Here is a 19,067-nt window from a genome sequence, read left to right on the forward strand (position 1 = left end):
AGAGTGTAAGCGATACTCAAAGATACAATAACAATTTGTGTTTACATTATCCTCCCCTTTTTGTGTCAAACTCGGGGAAATTAAGTTTTGCATTGAAATACACAAAAAATATATATATAGAAACCAAGGCAGAAAAAAAGTCAATTTTTGTTACACTGTGTTATTGCTCAAAGCGCTCTTATGTCTCAGCAAATAAAAATGCACTATTAGAGAAAAAATATAGAAAAATACCGTTGTCCTACGTCATGCGGTCGTGTCTTTGATACCACCCTTCTACTATTTTTTTCTCTTACAGCGTTTAATTTTAGATTATAGTATTGATTGAGCCAACTTTAACAATAATCAACTGAAGTTTCCAATCAAGGGATTCTATTTCGAGTTTCCCGAATGTATTTGAAACAATTTGCATCTGTTCTTGCATTCTGTTTAGCACCCAAGCTGCGCCAAAATGCCTTCAATTTTGGTAGATTTTTTTCGATTATTCAAAGGGTTTACTATGATGATCTGTACTTCATATGTTTGTAAGACAGCTAGCCGATCAGAGTTTTCGTTCCCGCCATTGAAATTGTCGGTGATCAAATGAATCGGTTGATCAAAATTTAGTAGATCGACTGATGAAAACAGTGACTCTTGATTAAGCCTATCCTATATAGGAAATATTTATTATATTTCCTATATTTATCCTATATTTCGTCAACCTTGATTGAAAGAATAAATTATGGGCAAAACAAGATTAAAATTCTCAACTTGGTTTTCAAATTTAGATGCAAATTTAGATTCCTAAATAAACATTTCAAAGGGTCCTATCTGCTTTCATCGTTTTTCTGAAGCGTCTTTTTATTTTGGTAATGGTTCAACTTTAGTAGCTCTCGTACAGAAGGCTAGAAAAATCCATCCGCTATCAACTTGTGCAAATAACGTGTCATAAAAGGTGTTTGATAAGTTGTGGTGATTGAATAAAAGTGATCGATCAAAAAATCGATCAAAGCAGATAGGACCTTTTGAAATGTTTCTCTAGATTTGTTTGCCATTACCTTCATTTCGATCTTCTTCTAATAATTCAGAAATCATCTTGTTTTTTTGCTTCTGTTTTGCCTGTACATTTTGCTGTGTCTCAACCAATCTGATGCTATCTATATTAATTATTATTAAATTCTATAAGGTGAAAATAGGTTCTCGTTGCTTTCTTTTAAACGCAACTTTATTTAAAAACAAGATTACCTATTCATCTAAAGTATTGCCCATCGCTAGCTAAAACTGTGTCATACCTCACTGGCAGAGAAAATCAAGCCATTTTTATGTCTTCATATGAGCACACCTGCTGTTCGCCTTCGCCATAGATCGGAACAAGTAATAACCGGACGGCGCACAATCTGCGGAATTTGGCGGGTCAGGTGGGACTTCCCAATTGAGTGTTTTTTTTTTTTTGTAAATTTTAACGACTCTGACAGTATGAGACCGAGCATCGTCATGCATAAAAATCGCTCAGCATTTGAAGTCGATACTGTAGCGATGGTTTTGTTTGGTTTCAACAGCTCATAGTAACTAACACCTATTTTGTTCCACCAAATGCACAGCATAATGACTAGGTAGTTTTCATAACCTTCCTTTTTGGGTTGCTGTAATGAATCCATTTTCAACTCCCGTTATGGTGCGTTGGAAAAAACCCCTTCCTTTTTGTCGGCGGAAAAACAATGCTTAACGTCGCTTGGCTTCGAATCATAAAGAACCCAAGTTTCTTGTATTTAAATTATTTCCAAGATATGCAAGCCATTTGATGGGTAACGATAGATCCTCATCGAGCGATTCCTCGTCAACAACGACATTACTGTCTTTGAAGCGATGGAACCGATGGAGGCGATGGAATTACTGCACGTTGATCCACTTAGAGCAGCATTTCCGTAAACTTGTTTGTAACTCTCCATGCGATTCAGCCGCTGTTTTCTTTGAATGAATAAAGGAAAGTAACATTCCATCAAATTGACGATTAGTTCGCACAAAATCAGACAACTAAAAGTATATAAAGCGACAATAAAATCACTAATGTGTCAAAGCGATTTGTTTCCTAAAGTTTTAGCTTGGCTCATCACGCACTCACTGCTAGTGCCATCTATTGACAAAAGGCGAGAGCTTAGTGCACCTGCACCTAATACATATTGCCTTTACGCAGAAACTCTGCATTTTTTTAAATGTACACATAATGTAATAACCAGTATATACGCGAGATTTGAGAAAATACTGTTATAATGAGCTTTTATCGATGATAAATGAACTAGAAGAAGTACAGTTTCTAAAAAAAGTATAACTTGATCCCCAACAAAAAATATTGGTTTCTGCTATTCTACTGACTGATTTTAAATATTATTTGTACTAAGTAGAGATGGAACCCGTCGCGTCGGATTCTGGTTTAGTGAAAAAATAATTCGGGTTCGGGTCGGGTTCGGGTTTTAAAATGTCGGTTCAGGTCGGGATTGAGTATGAAAACCCGAAGCCCGACTATCTATTAAATCTCGGGTTCGGGTTTCACAATTTCGGTTTCGGGTCGGGTTCGGGTTTCATAGAAATAAAATATTCGCGTTTGGGTTTTATCGAAAAAAAGTTTCAGATTTGGGCCGGGTTCGACTTTCAGCCGAAAAAAACATTCGAGTTTGGGGCCGGGAACGAGTTTGAAAAACATAAAACCCGACCATCTGTAGTATTGAGCAACACATTTTGATTATTCCATAAACACTTTACGTTTTCGAATCAGTTGCTGGAGTGTTGATACAAAACTCGCCAATTGAACTCCGCTCTTCTGTATTCATCAATTAATATCAAAATATTATTCTTGTCAATTTAACAAAGTATTGGTTTACTTTTATGAATGATCACTAGTTTATTCGAATCATTTAACAAGAATTTATTCAGGAAAGCAACTTTAAAAAAATGAAGGAAATTGATTATGAAAATTTTTGAAAGTATCTCGGAAATAATATGTTATTTTTTAAAGTTCACCGTCCGATATTAACATAAAAAAAATTTAATGCCAATACACATGCCTAATAAGAATTATATAAACACTGGCTTCTTATAGTTATTCCCAGAGCACGATTACATTAGCATTTAGTTAACTAAAATACGATTGTTTACAGTTGGTTGTCATCTCATTGAAAGATAACCTCTAAATTGATGTCAAATGGGAAAATTTAGAGTTATTTCGTATCTAGATATTTCTTTTTTTTAATTACAAAAAAAAATGAAAAGAAAACACTTCCAAACCGTTATATTTTCTTCTAATCAACAAATGACAATCTCGATTTTTTATGAAGGATTCGTGATCCGTAATACATGAGCAGATTTATAGCGCTTCAAACCTCACCTTAAACCGTCATAAATTGGTCACAAAGTTAATGTATTTGTCACTTTCAGTGTCGCATACCTGAGAATGTTCGCCGGAGCATTTTATCATTCGGCATGCATTTTGCTAATCATGAATCACTTCTTTTTACATTCGAAATCGGTTGAATCCAGTTAATTACGATTCCTACACGAATAAACAAACTAAACATCCAACTTATTGAGATATGCTTTCTTTGACGTAACATCGAAGTGCCATCCTCATCGGAAACTATCCTACGCATGGTGCGTGCGTTGTTTTGATGACGAATTTACGAAACTGTTTCGGCGCGTGTGCTCCGCTCCCCCGACTGATAAAATACTTCCGCGAACGGAAGTAATCGTGATATTCACCAATCACATGCATAAAATTTTCGCGAACGAGATATGAGCGATGTTTAGATATAGGGTCCGATCGAGCCGAAGTCGCGAGCTCGAGATTGGTTCGAACTGGACAGACGGTTTGTGTGTGGAACCCCTTCAGCTGATAAGCCCACTAGTGAATGATAAGACCAGGTGAGACCTACTCATGACAGTAGCATATCTGTTGCCCATTGTGTGCCATGCGTTCGTGTGCCTCAAAACCGATTGCTGACTTCCTGCGGGATTTAGTTCGTCGCGGACTACGACAGGTATTGGACGTGATTTGCGATTCCCGTTTGGCGCCAGAGGAGTGCCTTTCAGTTAAAGTGTGCAGTTCCGGGCTCAATAAGTTAAGCTACTAGTGTTACATAAACCTTAGGGAGTGCGAAAAATATATACGTGATGTATCAGTACGGAACTCCGTGGACGCAATTTTGTCGTCACTTCATAGGTAAATAAAAGGGGCTTGTGGTTTTGTGTTCCCTTGTTTTGGGGGCGCTACCGTGACGCCGGTGTCGATGATTCATGGCCCCATGCGATGGGCTGTGCGTTAGAGGAGTCACTGTGATATCGTTTGATAATGGATTTAAGGAGGCACACCGGGTTTGATCAGTGGCGGTGACCTGGCTGATTGATAGAGCAGTCGAGATAAAGTATCAATCGTGAGTCATTGCCACTAGTATTTACTAATTCGGCCGGCTGAGGAATGCTTACTGTTAGTTCGGTAGCTGTTTGAGTCGGTTCGCAGGAAGCAGAGTGCCATCGTGTTCTTTTTTGAAATTAGAGTAGCAATGAAGCGTCGACTTTTCATCAGTGAGTTTTAATATATTGAAAATGTCACTGAATTTTTTTATCCGATTGCATTGGTAGGTCAGTGAAATACCGAGGGCGCGCATAGGTTTTGTTTACGTTGCATATTTTCTGTCAGACACGTCATATGTCTCTCAATGGTATTTTCCTCAATGAATAATTAGCAATTAAGACTTAACCGCACGCGCTAAGCCAAACCACGATTCCGAACAGTCTGGGAAATACAGTTCCACGTTAGGTCAGGGCAGCATTCTGCAGAAAATAGATCGACATGCTTGGGTGGTGTCATCGGTACGGGATGAATCACGACCGTTCGTGCCTTTCACCCCGTTTGCGGCTTAAAATCGAAGTCTCCGCGATCATGCGGTTGACTGCGCACCCCAACTGACGTCAATTGTGATCTAATTTTTCTTTCTTTCTCAACCGTGCAGAGCAACAACAGCAGCAGCAGCTGTCGTCCTCGCCGACCTACTCGGTGCTCTCGATGGAATCTTCGACGTCGTCGCCGAGTGCCAATGAGAATATCAACCAAAACTATTCGAGCAATTCTCCGTCCAGCACCAGTAATATGTCCCCACAGTCAACGCACAGCGAAACGAGTTCTTTTAATATGCAAAATCTTAACATTTCCACCGGTTACCACCACTACAGCCCCCAGACGGTGGGTGACGAGTGTAGACTGCAGACTTTTAATTACTCCACGCATGGAACCGGTAAGATGGCAGCGTGAGAACGCACGTTGAAGGTCAGATGGATTGCTAATATGTTTTTTACCATTTCAGTAACCGAGCAACCGCGCATCGAACTGACCGTCCCGCATCTAGTGATTTTGGAGCAACCAGTGGACAAATTTCGTTTTCGATATCAGTCGGAAATGCACGGTACGCATGGTTCTCTGATGGGAGTCCACACAGAAAAAAGCAAGAAAACATTCCCATCCGTCGAGATTCGTGGATTCCAAGGGGAAGCGAAAGTGCGATGTTCCCTGTACCAGGTGGATCCGTCCAAAAGGGCAGCCCACTCGCATCATTTGGTAATAAAGAGCGGTGATATCGATCTGAACGATCCACATGATATCGACGTGAACGCCGAAACCGGTTACGTTGCAACGTTTCAGGGCATGGGTATAATCCATACGGCGAAAAAGAACATCGCCGAGGAGTTGTGCAGAAAAATCAAAAAGCAGCGAATGGTCGAAATGGGCCGAGATCTCTCGCTTCGGGAGGAACATCAGCTGCAGAAGGAGGCGGCGGAAATGGCAAAGACGATGAACCTGAATCAGGTGTGTCTCTGCTTTCAAGTATTTCAAGTGGACCAAGTGTCGGGTCGGTGGACCCAACTGTGCGAGCCAGTTTATTCTAATCCGATAAATAATATGAGTGAGTTCGTTGTTTTTTTATTCACAATTTGGTGTGAAACTTAATCATTTATTTTGGTTGCAGAAAGTGCTCTAACTGGTGAGCTCAAAATCTGCAGGCTCAGCTCAACCTTTGGTAGCGTCGATGGTGGAGAAGAAGTCTTCATGTTCGTGGAGAAAGTTTGTAAAAGTAAGTTGAAACCTAGTTTTTAAGCGAGAAAAAAGGTTAATTTTTTCCTCTTAACTCAGATAACATCAAAATACGGTTCTACGAGCTGGACGAGTTCGACCGGGAAATTTGGCAAGGTTGGGGTTCCTTCTCGGAGGCGGACGTCCATCATCAGTATGCAATCGCCTTCAAAACGCCTGCCTACCACAACAAGGACATCACCGAACCGGTGGAAGTGTGCATGCAGCTGTACCGACCGCGTGACAAGTGCCAAAGTGAGCCGGTTCCGTTCAAGTTCAAACCCCGCCCCGGGATGGTAACTTTGGCGAATCATTCACGCAAGCGGCAACGCGTTCACTCCGGAAATGTTTCCTGCGAAATTCCGACCGTCGTGCCGAACGAAATCGTAGCCGGCCCGAGTCGGTTACCGCCACTGCATCAACCGTTCCCAATGGTGCAGACTCAGGGTCACCTACCGGAAGCTGGTACCATTAGTAAGGAGTTCAATAAGTCCGGTATTATTCAGGAAATTCTGGAGAGCCACATTCCCACGACGATCGCCAGTGACATCTCGTTTAGCTCGAATGATTTCAAAGATTTCGTGCATTGTAACTCGGAAGGTAATTTGTCTCAGCTGTGCGCTAGCTATACGAGCCACCTGTGGACGATTGATTAATGGTGTTTCTCGGATTTCCATAGAGTTGCATAAGCTCATCAACGAGATCGGGGAAGCGCAGGAGTTGGCAAAGCTAGAAACGGATACCGTTTCGGCTGCCCAGGTGAACGGGGAGGCCGCTCGTTTCGAACGGGCCTTGGAGGCATATGCAAGCGATAACCAGCAGGCAAAAGATGTAGATATTCTCAAAAAGATTCTAGCTATTGTAAGGCTGTTTCGAAGTGACTACGACAGATGTCGAGAGCTAATATCGGCTCTGTGGATGTCATCCAATAAGCAGAAAGTCAAGTGAGTACACCGTAGGATTTTATTGCGATAGAGAATACGCGCTTTTTTATATTTTTGGCTGCTGTTACTAACCAGATCGATCAGCTCTGTTCAGCTGTTCTCGGAGTTTAGATCAACTCACAAAATGGCGAATTGTGTTGCCATTTTGGTGTTGAGTATGTGTACCTTAATAAAGCAAATTTTTTAACTGGGAATAGCATGAAATCCTCCCGACTGGTTAGCTTAGTTAAGAAAATCTACCTAGTAAGTCTCGAAAAGTTTGACATCAATTTCGCTCGTTTGTGTGTAACTGTATTTGTTACCTGTATGACCTTTTTAATTTAGATTAGGAAGTATCTTAAGTATTTTAATCTAACCAGCACCGAAATTTTGCTAGATGTATACGACGTTATGTTGATAGAATGATAATATATTATGTTTATGAAATCTTGATTTCGGCATGTCTAACTAAAATTCGTCGTCTATGAGTGATATACATTTACATACATGCTTTGGTGTATATATTCTCTTAGACTACACGTTTTTCACTGTTCGCTGTTCGCCTGAGTTCAACTCGTTGCGTGACTTCACAAAAGGTTACAGCCCCTATATCCAACGATTGGATGAATTGTGGTCGCCTCGGTTTGTCATCTGCTGCGCGACATTTGATTTCCTCCGGTATCGTATGATTTGTAAATAATCTGTGGGATGTGAGAAAGCATCTAATAAAAGGATGAAATGCATCTCGTCTGACTGTCACCCGCGTCGCGTTGTGTCAGATCAACTTATTTCGTATCACACCCCTGACGAGAGTACGGAGTGTTGCTAGTAGAATCTTAATTTTTATTTACCTAATGTGTAAAAATGCGTGTAAATAAAGAGACAGTTGCAGTTTGTGGATCATGCGATTTTATTATTTTAATAGTTATTTGTTTATCTAAACTATTTTATTATTGATACTGAAAATTATTTGGATATCAATACATAAAAAAAAAACAATAGAACGTGTTGCAGTCACTAGAATAAAGTACAACGCGTCGCCTTCGAACGAAAATTAATGTGTCTCATAGTTACCTGTCGCATTTGCACTACGTTTTTAATTCAGTTAGCGTATGTAATCAAATTTAAATTGGATAAACTAGGTCCGTCCCACTTGATAAATCAGCGAGCCGTGTAATCCGCCATCCCATATAATCTTGTAGCATTGCTTCTTATGAGATGGCACAATAAGTTTGAATGTTTTTTTAGAGTTTTCTAGAACAAAGTTGTTAAGTTCATCTATTGTAACTAGCTGCCATTTTCACTCTACAATTAATTTCGGCAAAAGTGCAAATAGGACGGACTTGCTATGAGAGGCAGTAAACGGCAGTGTACCATGATTTCAGGAACGTGTATTTTCTATTGAGTGTATGCAAGTATGACAAATAAAGTGTAATAGTGTGTAAAATAATTATAATAATATTATTTCTAGTTGCATGTTAAACAATTCGAAAACAATACTAACCGTAATAAAAAATTGATGAACTTTCGCAGTAAACCCGGACCAGACCATCTTTATTATTCTCTGGACAAAGACTCTCATGAACAGCTTACTTGGATGCGCGACAGTGCACTACCATATAGATATAAATTACACCTATAGCACTTTTAAAAATTGTTGACTTTGTTGACATTTTTGACATTTTGGACTTTTTCCTCATTTTTTGAATTTTGAATATTTCAAATATTTTTTTCGATATTTTTGTGACATTATTGACTTTTTTGACACCGTAAATAATTTCGACATTTCGACATATTTGACACTATCATATAAATATATTATCGTTCATTGGCCCAAAATGGACATGGTTTTCGTGTGCCTCAAAGCGTTCAAAGTTGTGATTTTTGATCCTCGGAAAATCTACCAAGGGGGAAGTACATGAATTTGGAAAATCCAAAATTATTTTTCGATGCCAAATGACTTAAAAATGCATAAAAAGTCAAAATTTAGTGTTATCTCAAAACAAATTCTGCCGAAAGTCGACCTTATGTAACTAAGCCGTTTATTGGCAACCGGAAATTTCAGAATATTTCAGAATTGGTTCTCGAAATGATTTAAAACGCGCTCCAAACCACATTTTTTTCTTATACCTGATTTTTCGCTAGGGTGGTGCGTTTATATTTCACTAAAGTCGTTCAAATGACATAACAAACTGAAAAAGAAAACTACACAGAGTTTTGTACAAAATACAATAGCGCATGTAATGGAGAATTAGGATAGGTTTTTTTCATGTAGGTAAGTCGGTAGATTTTCGAAGGGTTTTCAACCCTCGGTTTTTCAAACAACAATTTTAAGCGGTTTTAGGCACCCCTTAATCAAGTCCAATTGAGCTGAAATTTTGCAAAGGTCATTTTTGGGGCCAATAACATTTGCCATTTTTGACTTTTTTTACATTTATGACAAATTTTGATATTTTCGAAATGTTTGACGTTTTTATAATTTTGACCTTTGACATTTATTAAATTTATGACATTTTTGGAATTTTTGACATATTTGACATTTTTGATAGTTTTGTCATTTTTGACATTTTTGACATTTTTGACATTTTTGATATTTTTGACATTTTTGACATTTTTGACATTATTAACATTTATGACATTTATGATATTTATGACATTTTTGACCTTTTCGACTTCTTTGAAAATTTTGACACTTCTGACATTTTAACATATTTGAAATTTTGAAATTTTTGATATAAATGACATATTAGGCATTCATTACATATATGACAATTATAACATTTATGACATTTATGACATTTATGACATTTCTGACATTTATGACATTTATGACTATTATGTCATTTATGACATTTATGACATTTATGACATTTATGACATTTGTGACATTTATGACAATCATGACACTTATTACATTTATGGCATTTGTTACATGACATTTATGACATTTATGACATTTATGACATCAATGACATTTATGACATTTATGACATTTATGACATTTATGACATTTTTGACATTTATGACATTTATGACATTTATGACATTTATGACATTTATGACATTCATGACATTTATGACATTTATGACATTTATGACATTTATGACATTAATGACATTTATGACATTTATGACATTTATGACATTTATGACATTTATGACATTTATGACATTTGTGTCATTAATGACAATATTACATTTGACATATGACATTTATGACATTTCTGACATTTATGACATATATGACTATTATGTCATTTATGACATTTATGACATTTATGACATTTATGACATTTATGACATTTATGACATTTATGACATTTATGACATTTATGACATTTATGACATTAATGACATTTATGACATTTATGACATTTATGACATTTATGACATTTATGACATTTATGACATTTATGACATTTATGACATTTATGACATTTATGACATTTATGACATTTATGACATTTATGACATTTATGACATTTATGACATTTATGACATTTATGACATTTATGACATTTATGACATTTATGACATTTATGACATTTATGACATTTATGACATTTATGACATTTATGACATTTATGACAACTATGACATATATGACATTTATGAAATATAATACATTTATGACATTTTTGATATTTATGTCATTTTTTACATTTATGACATTTATGACATTTATGACATACATGACATTTTTGAAATTTGACATCTTTGACATTTTGACATTTATCAAATTTTTGACATTTTCGGTATTGTTGACATTTTTGACATTTTTGGCATTTCTGACATATTTGACATTCTTGGCATTTATGACATTTATGACATTTATGACATTTATGACATATATGACAACTATGACAACTATGACATTTATGACATTTATGATATTTATGACATTTAAGACATTTATGACGTTTATGACATTTATGACATTTATGACATTTTTGACATCCATGACATTTATGACATTTTTGACATCTATGACTTTTTTTACATATATGACATTTATGACATTTGTGACATTTATGAAATTTATGACATTTATGACATTTGATATTTATGACAACTATGACATTTAAGACATTTATGAGTCCAGACTTCCTGTGCACGTGCTTTTATTTCAAGCGACGAGAGAAATCTTTTTCTCGCTCGTAGAATTTCCATGTATGTGCGACGAGACGAGATAGGTCACATGCAATTTGCAGGTTGCTCTTTCGCTTCTCTTTCGGTTCGGATTGCGATGCGCAAGGCGATGTTTCATCGCACTACGAACTGAGCGAGACGCCCGTACTGTACATACTTGATACAGCTCGTGCGCTACAGCTCGTGAGACTTTCTCGTGTACACAGATTTCCTGTACACGAGCTTTTTACTCAAGCGACGAGAGGTTTCTTTTCTTTTTTTCGGTATGGGACTGCGGCGCACCTAGTCAGCCTATACACCAGAGAGACGCCAAGACACTCACCGTTAAGGCAACTGTCAATATCAAAACGGGCGAGCTGTATAATTATGCATTGCCGTTATCCGTTTTGATGTTGACACTTGCCTTAACGGTGAGTGTCTCTGCGTCTCTCTGGTGTATAGGCTCCCTACCGTACCTACATACGATATATGCCGTCAGACCCTTCTGAAGGTGTATTAATCGGAAGAATTCACAAAACTATATTACTACGATCAGATTATCACGAACCTTCAGATCCTGATTTGCAATATCTTTACAGTAAGGTCGCTTTTTACGCGGCTTTTTTTACGCGGATTCCGGAATTTATTAGGTTTTTTTACGCGGATTGCGGAATTCACGCGGTATTTTTTTTCGTGCGGATTTCGGTTCCTCTTCACTCGGATTGCAGAGTTTACGCGGTTTTTTTTACGCGAATTCCGGAATTTACGCGGTTTTTTACGCGGCATGTATCCCCCGCATAAAAAGCGACTTTAGTGTACTCAATTCGAAAATTCTATCCAACATCAACATGTACTAGAAAATATAAACAATGGTTTTACTATTTTTAACTCCCGAAAAACTTATGTTGTAATTTCAAACCCCATTTTTTATCCTTAGAACTACAAAACAGAGTTCTATCATAAGATAGTCAATGACATCTAAACCGACGAAAGAAACACTTCTATTAACCAACGTAATACTCTGCATCCGGTGAAAACAAAAATATTACTCATTTTCGTACCGTTAGCATAATAAGTATAGTAACAAAACATTCTTAATTCATGTTAACAAAAGTTGGATGAATTAATCATAGAATTTTGAATTGATAAATAAGTTACCTAGGTTTTTTTTTTTTTTTCTTCACATAACATTTATTTGACACGGCACAAATACAATTTAATGTTTAACGGCGCCAATTATATCTGATGACTTAAAAACTAAAGCAAATTTTTTATCCTCGCTGCCGACTACGAGCTGAAATTAAGTCTAACTTAAAACTAGCATGGGATTTCCAATCAGTGTTTTGTTGTTCAATGGTCGTCTGATAATCGTCGAATGGCATGTATGGATTCGTTCTGCTGAGCCACGATGTCGTGAGTTGGGACAGAGGCTCGTAGTCCTTGGGTCCTGGTTCTATTGTGCGGGGTCTGGTTGCTGGTTTTGTGCTTAAGGTTCAAACGTGTTCTTGTCGTTTTGTTGGGTGTAGACGGAGGGGAACGGGACTAGACTGGGGCGTGGATGGATTTCAGGAAAACGTATATAAGGGACATGTAGGATAGGTCACGGCTCGCCAAGACATCACGAACAGGAACAGCCGGCTGTCTACCCTCGGCCTGCAGGGAAGCTATTAATTTAGACCTGGCGTCACGGTGTACAGGGCATGACCAAACCACATGCTCTATGTCGTGATAACCTTCACCACAGGCACAGATACCACTTTCCCCGAGCCCAACACGACGGAGGAGCGCGTCAAATCTATAGTGATTGGACATAAGCCGGGACATCACGCAAATGAAATCCCGACCTACATCCAACCCCTTGAACCACGGGTTCGTCGATACTTTGGGGATTATGGAATGTAACCACCTTCCCAATTCCCCTCTGGTCCAAGCATTTTGCCAACTGATGATCGTATTCTGACGTACAAGTGCGAAAAATTCATTAAAGGCAATTGGTCTTTCATAAATATCACCGTTTGTTGCGCCCACCTTAGCCAAAGAGTCCGCTTACTCATTACCCGGTATCGAGCAGTGAGAAGGGACCCACGCTAAGGTAATCTGAGTAGATTTTTCGGATAAAGCACTCAGATGTTCCCGTATTTTCCCCAGGAAATACGGAGAGTGCTTAACATCTTTCATCGATCGGAGAGCCTCAATGGAACTGAGACTGTCCGTAAAGATGAAATAATGGTCCGTGGGCATTTTTTCGATAATCCCTAGGGTGTACTGAATTGCAGCTAATTCTGCGACGTAAACAGAAGCAGGATTATCGAACTTATGGGAGACGGTTAAATTGTTATTGAAGATACCGAAGCCAGTGGACCCATCAAGAAGTGATCCGTCAGTGTAGTACATATTGTCGCAGTTGATGTTTCAATATTTATTGGAAAAAATTTTAGGGATCTGCTGCACGCGTAAATGATCCGGGATTCCACGAGTTTCTTCTATCATGGATGTATCGAAAAACACAGTAGAATCAGAAGTATTTGATAAGTCGACACGATTTGGAATATTCGAAGAAGGGTTAATATTTTGGGACATGTGATTGAAATACAATGTCATAAAACGGGTTTGAGAATGAAGTTCGATTAACCTTTCAAAATTTTCAATCACGGGACGGTTCAAGACCTCACATTTGATTAGAATACGAGAAGACAGGCTCCAGAAGCGGTTTTTCAATGGTAGTACTCCAGCTAAAACCTCCAAACTCATCGTATGGGTCGACTGCATGCAACCTAAGGCGATACGCAAACAACGATATTGTATTCGCTCCAGTTTGATCAAATGTGTGTTTGCTGCGGAGCGGAAGCAGAAACACCCGTATTCAATAACAGACAATATCGTTGTTTGGTAAAGCCTTATAAGGTCTCCTGGATGGGCTCCCCACCATTGTCCGGTTATTGTACGAAGAAAATTCACTCTTTGTTGACATTTTTTCATCAGATACCTCACGTGACAACCCCAGGTGCCTTTAGAGTCGAACCAGACACCAAGATATTTGTGTACCAAAACCTGAGAAATCGTTTTACCCATTAATTGTGTTTGAAGCTGAGCAGGTTCATGCTTCCTAGAAAAAACTACTATCTCAGTCTTCTCCGGAGAGAATTCGATACCTAGCTGTAAAGCCCAAGCAGACAAATTGTCCAAGGTATCTTGCAATGGTCCTTGCAAATCGGCAGCTTTGGCTCCTGTAACAGAGATTACACTGTCGTCTGCAAGTTGTCTTATCGTGCATGAATTTGCCAGACATTCGTCGATGTCATTTACATAAAAGTTGTAAAGAAGGGGGCTTAAACATGAGCCCTGGGGAAGGCCCATGTAGCTAATGCGAAAAGTTGCCAAATCGCCATGCGTAAAATGCATGTGCTTTTCGGACAACAAATTGTGCAAAAAATTGTTCAAAATTGGAGAAAATCCTTGTCGGTGAAGTTTACCCGAAAGAATGTCAATAGAAACGGAATCAAAAGCCCCCTTAATGTCCAAGAACGCAGACGCCATTTGTTCTTTACGAGCATACGCCAGCTGAATATCTGTTGAAAGCAACGCAAGACAATCATTCGTCCCTTTGGCACGGCGGAAGCCAAAGTTTCTGATAGTAGACCATTTGATTCGACCCAGTGGTCTAAACGACGGAGTATCATTTTTTCCATCAATTTCCGGATACAGGATAGCATTGCAATCGGCCTATAAGAGTTGTGATTAGAAGCTGGTTTCCCTGGTTTTTGGATGGCGATCACCTTCACTTGCCTCCAATCCTGCGGTACAATGTTTTGCTCCAGGAACTTATTGAACAAGTTCAACAAGCGCCTCTTGGCATTGCCGGGTAGATTCTTCAACAAGTTGAATTTGATTCTATCTAATCCAGGCGCGTTATTGTTACAGGACAGGAGGGCAACTGAAAATTCTGCCATCGTAAAAGGTGATTCTATCGCGTCGTGGCCCGGAGACGCATCGCGAACAATATTTTGCGCAGGAACAGAGTCCGGACATACTTTCCTGGCAAAATCAAATATCCACCTACTTGAAGACTCCTCGCTTTCGTTGACCGTTACGCGATTCCGCATTCTTCGGGCTGTGTTCCAAAGAGTGCTCATCGATGTCTCCCTCGACGTCTCGTTCACGAACCGACGCCAATATCCACGTTTCTTTGCTTCAGCCAAGCTTTTAAGCTTGGTATCAAGCTCCGAATACCGTAAATAGTCGCCAGGTATACCTCCCGTCTGGTAGGCCTTAAACGCGTCGGATCTTTGCGTGTAGACATCGGAGCACTCTTGGTCCCACCACGAAGTGGGAGGCCGTTCTTTGATCGTTACGCCGGGATATTTCTTCGTTTGGGCTTGCAACGCGGCGTCGAGAATCAAGCCCGCGAGGAGGTTGTATTCTTCAAGTGGTGAATGATGTTGAATCGCCTCGACCGCTTTTGAAATCATTTCCTCGTATAACTTCCAATCGACATTTCGTGTGAGGTCATACGGAATGTCAATTGGTCGCATGCGAGTTGACCCGTTAGTAATTGAAATAAGAATAGGCAGATGGTCGCTACCGTGAGGATCGAGGATTACCTTCCATGTGCAATCCAACCGTAGCGACGTCGAACATAAGGATAGATCCAAAGCGCTTGGGCGCGCTGGAGGTTTCGGGATACGTGTCATTTCACCGTTGTTTAAAATAGTCATGTCGAAGTCATCGCAAAGGTTATAGATTAAAGAGGAGCGGTTATCATTGTATGGGGAACCCCAAGCCACGCCATGAGAGTTGAAGTCTCCCAAAATCAAACGTGGCGAGGGAAGAAGTTCTATTAAATCAAAGAGCAGCCGTTGCCCAACCTGTGCTCTGGGGGGAATATATATTGAGGCAATACAAAGCTCTTTACCTTGTATTGTCATTTGACATGCGACAACTTCGATGCCTGGAATCGAGGGGAGGTTAATACGATAGAAAGAATAGCACTTTTTAATCCCTAAAAGTACTCCTCCATATGGGGTGTCTCGATCAAGGCGAATAATATTAAAATCATGGAAGTTGAGATCAATATTTGAAGTAAGCCAAGTTTCACAAAGGGAAAATGCATCGCATTTGTTTTTATTTATCAAAACTTTAAACGAATCAATTTTTGGTAAAATACTTCTACAATTCCACTGTAAGACAGAGATAGAATCCTTCATATACGCAGTTGAATTAGGCATCGAAGGATACAATCGCTGCAAGGAGAGGCCATTGGGCAGTCAACTGCTTCAAAAATGATCTAACTGTTGGGAGGAATACTGTAAGAAAAATTTTAATTGGATCGGGTACATTGAAAGTTTCAAAAATCCAGTCCACAATGTCAGAAAATTTCACTAATCCAGAGTTTGTTTCATCAACTGGGAGTGTAAAAGGAGCAACTGGGGTTTTAGATGTTCCTGGCAGTGCTGGGAACTCCTTCTGGGACTTTAAATTTGCCAGCCCAGGAGGAGTTTGCTTCGGTTTTTCCGCAGCACTGTTTGGTTTGTTTGTAACTTTCATTTCACTTTGAGAAATCTTAGGACCTTTTCTGGGAAGTTTAGGAGAGGAAATATTTTTCCTCTTTCTAGACTCCCCAGGATTGGCGTAAGATGCTCCCGCTGGTGAATCGTCAGAATCGGTTTCATCAGAGGACAACAGATCGAAGGGGTTCGAAGTAACGGGAGAAGTGGTAACGGTCTTCTTCAGCATGTCAGCGTAGGAACGCTTTGAACGCTCTTTGAGAGACCGTTTTATTTTATCCCTGCGCTGCATGTACACCGCACATGTCGAGAGCTCATGCAGATTTTCTCCGCAGTGAATACACTTTTCAGCGTTAACACTGCAAGAATCTTCCGCATGAGACTCCCCACACTTGCCACAACGTGCCTTATTGCAGCAGTAGGCGGCTGTATGGCCTAACTGCTTGCAATTCAGGCAGTTCATGACGCGGGGCACGTAGAGCCTCACAGGGAGACGAACCCGGTGGATCGAGACGTGGCTTGGTAGTGCAGACCCGGCGAACGTAACTCGAAACGAGTCTGACGGAGTGTATACTGTTTTGCCACCGATGATCGATGCTGACCGCAATTGCTTGCAGTCGAGCACCTTTACTTCGGGACACGTTTTGTTCTTAAAGCACCCTTTGGCACTTTGCAGTATACACTCGACGGACAGACTCGAATCGGTTATGACACCGTCGATCTCCACGTCTCGTGCGGGTATGTAAACGCGATACTCGCGTGTGAAGAGCTCAGAGCAAGCTATATCGTTGGCCTCTTTCAGGTTACCGACCACGACACGGAGCTTGTTAGGCCGGACCTTGGAAATTTCGGTCACGCCCTTGTACTCCTTCGTCAGGTCTTTAGAAATCTGCAAGAGGTTCAACTTTTTCGATTTCGGTCCTGCCTTTGGCCGAAAATAAACAGTATAGCTGCCCTGGGCTCCGTCTGGGTAAAGCCTGGGGCGAGGGGGGACTGAAGAATGAACAGGGGAGGGGGTAACAGAAGGGTCAGGGTCAGAGGGGTTCGGGGATGGTGGCGCGGGAGGCGAGGGATCTACATCCATCGCGCTAAGTCTAGCGCACTAGCGCTGACAAGAACACGTACCTTATTATTTCTCCCTTCCAGTAAGGTTGGTTGTCCGATCGTTCGAAGTAGCAGCCGTTACAGCCAGCAGCACCAATACAGCAGCACCAAACAGCCACCAGCAGCGAGCCAGGTGTGAGATCACTCCACACAGCGATACAACTCGCTGACACTGATGGCTTCTTCTTTTTCCTCGTTTGTGTCTCGTCCACTGCTGTAGCACAATCCAGCCAGCAGCCAAATCGGCTTACGCACCAGCTGGCAGTCACGATGCGAAACAGTTGCACAAAGGCACGACCTTGAACCCGGATTTATTTCACTTGACCAGGCAAACAATGCCAACACTTGTTCACACGTCTTTTGTTTTATACTCTATCGGACCGATCACCAAACACGTCCAGTACTGATGCGTGTTCGGCACAGAATGCTACCTAGGTTTTATCATTGATAATTCTAACGGTGTTCTGATGCATGCTGCTATAACATCGTAAATAAAAAAAAACATGAAATCCCCTGCCTGTATCCTTCTGCGCAAAATAAATTTCCTTCTCGCACCATTAGCGCGAAGCAACATGCGAGGCAAGCTCGCGAGACGAGCTCACGAGATTTTGCACGCAAGCTGTCTCAAGTACGCGTCGCCCATGCACCGCACTCGTTAAGTTGAGAGACGAGGTATCTTCGTGTACGTCGCAAAAAAATTCCCATGTGACGAGACATGGCTCGTACGAATGGTAAGTTTTCTCGCTCGCACGCTGCACACAGCACGAAGCGACTGAATGAGAAACGAGACTTGCAGCGCAAAGCACACTGTCTCTTCTTTGTGCGAGCGAGATTTCAGGAAGTCTGTTTATGACATTTATGACATTTACGACATTTATGACATTTATGACCTTTATGACATTTATGACATGACATTTATGACATTTATGACATTTATGAGATTTATGACATTTATGACATTTATGACATTTATGACATTTATGACATTTATGACATTTATGACATTTATGACATTTATGACATTTATGACATTTATGACATTTATGACATTTATGACATTTATGACATTTATGACATTTATGACATTTATGACATTTATGACATTTATTACATTTATGACATTTATGACAACTATGACATTTATGACATTTATGACATTTATGACATTTTTGACATTTATGACATTTTTGACATATATGACATTTTTTACATTTATGACATTTTTTACATTTATGACATTTTTGACATTTTTGAAATTTTTGACATCTTTGACATTTTGACATTTATCAAATTTTTGACATTTTCGATATTGTT

General features: G+C 39.8%; 1 protein-coding gene across 3 annotated transcripts in view; it reads left to right on the forward strand.

Moving 5' to 3' along the window:
• The window catches only part of LOC129723312 (nuclear factor NF-kappa-B p110 subunit), a 49,976-nt gene that overhangs the window by 12,620 nt on the left and 18,289 nt on the right, over positions 1-19,067 (forward strand). For 2 of the 3 annotated variants that reach the window (XM_055677460.1, XM_055677461.1), the window contains exons 2-6: positions 4,980-5,261; positions 5,331-5,927; positions 5,991-6,095; positions 6,155-6,694; positions 6,774-7,038. In XM_055677460.1, coding sequence (XP_055533435.1) covers positions 4,980-5,261; positions 5,331-5,927; positions 5,991-6,095; positions 6,155-6,694; positions 6,774-7,038 — 1,789 coding nt within the window. Of the gene's footprint in view, positions 1-4,049; positions 4,190-4,979; positions 5,262-5,330; positions 5,928-5,990; positions 6,096-6,154; positions 6,695-6,773; positions 7,039-19,067 lie in introns of those variants that run through there. The other variant, XM_055677459.1, reaches the window with a different exon arrangement.

Source organism: Wyeomyia smithii, chromosome 2, assembly GCF_029784165.1.
Source record: "Wyeomyia smithii strain HCP4-BCI-WySm-NY-G18 chromosome 2, ASM2978416v1, whole genome shotgun sequence".
NCBI lineage: Eukaryota > Metazoa > Arthropoda > Insecta > Diptera > Culicidae > Wyeomyia > Wyeomyia smithii.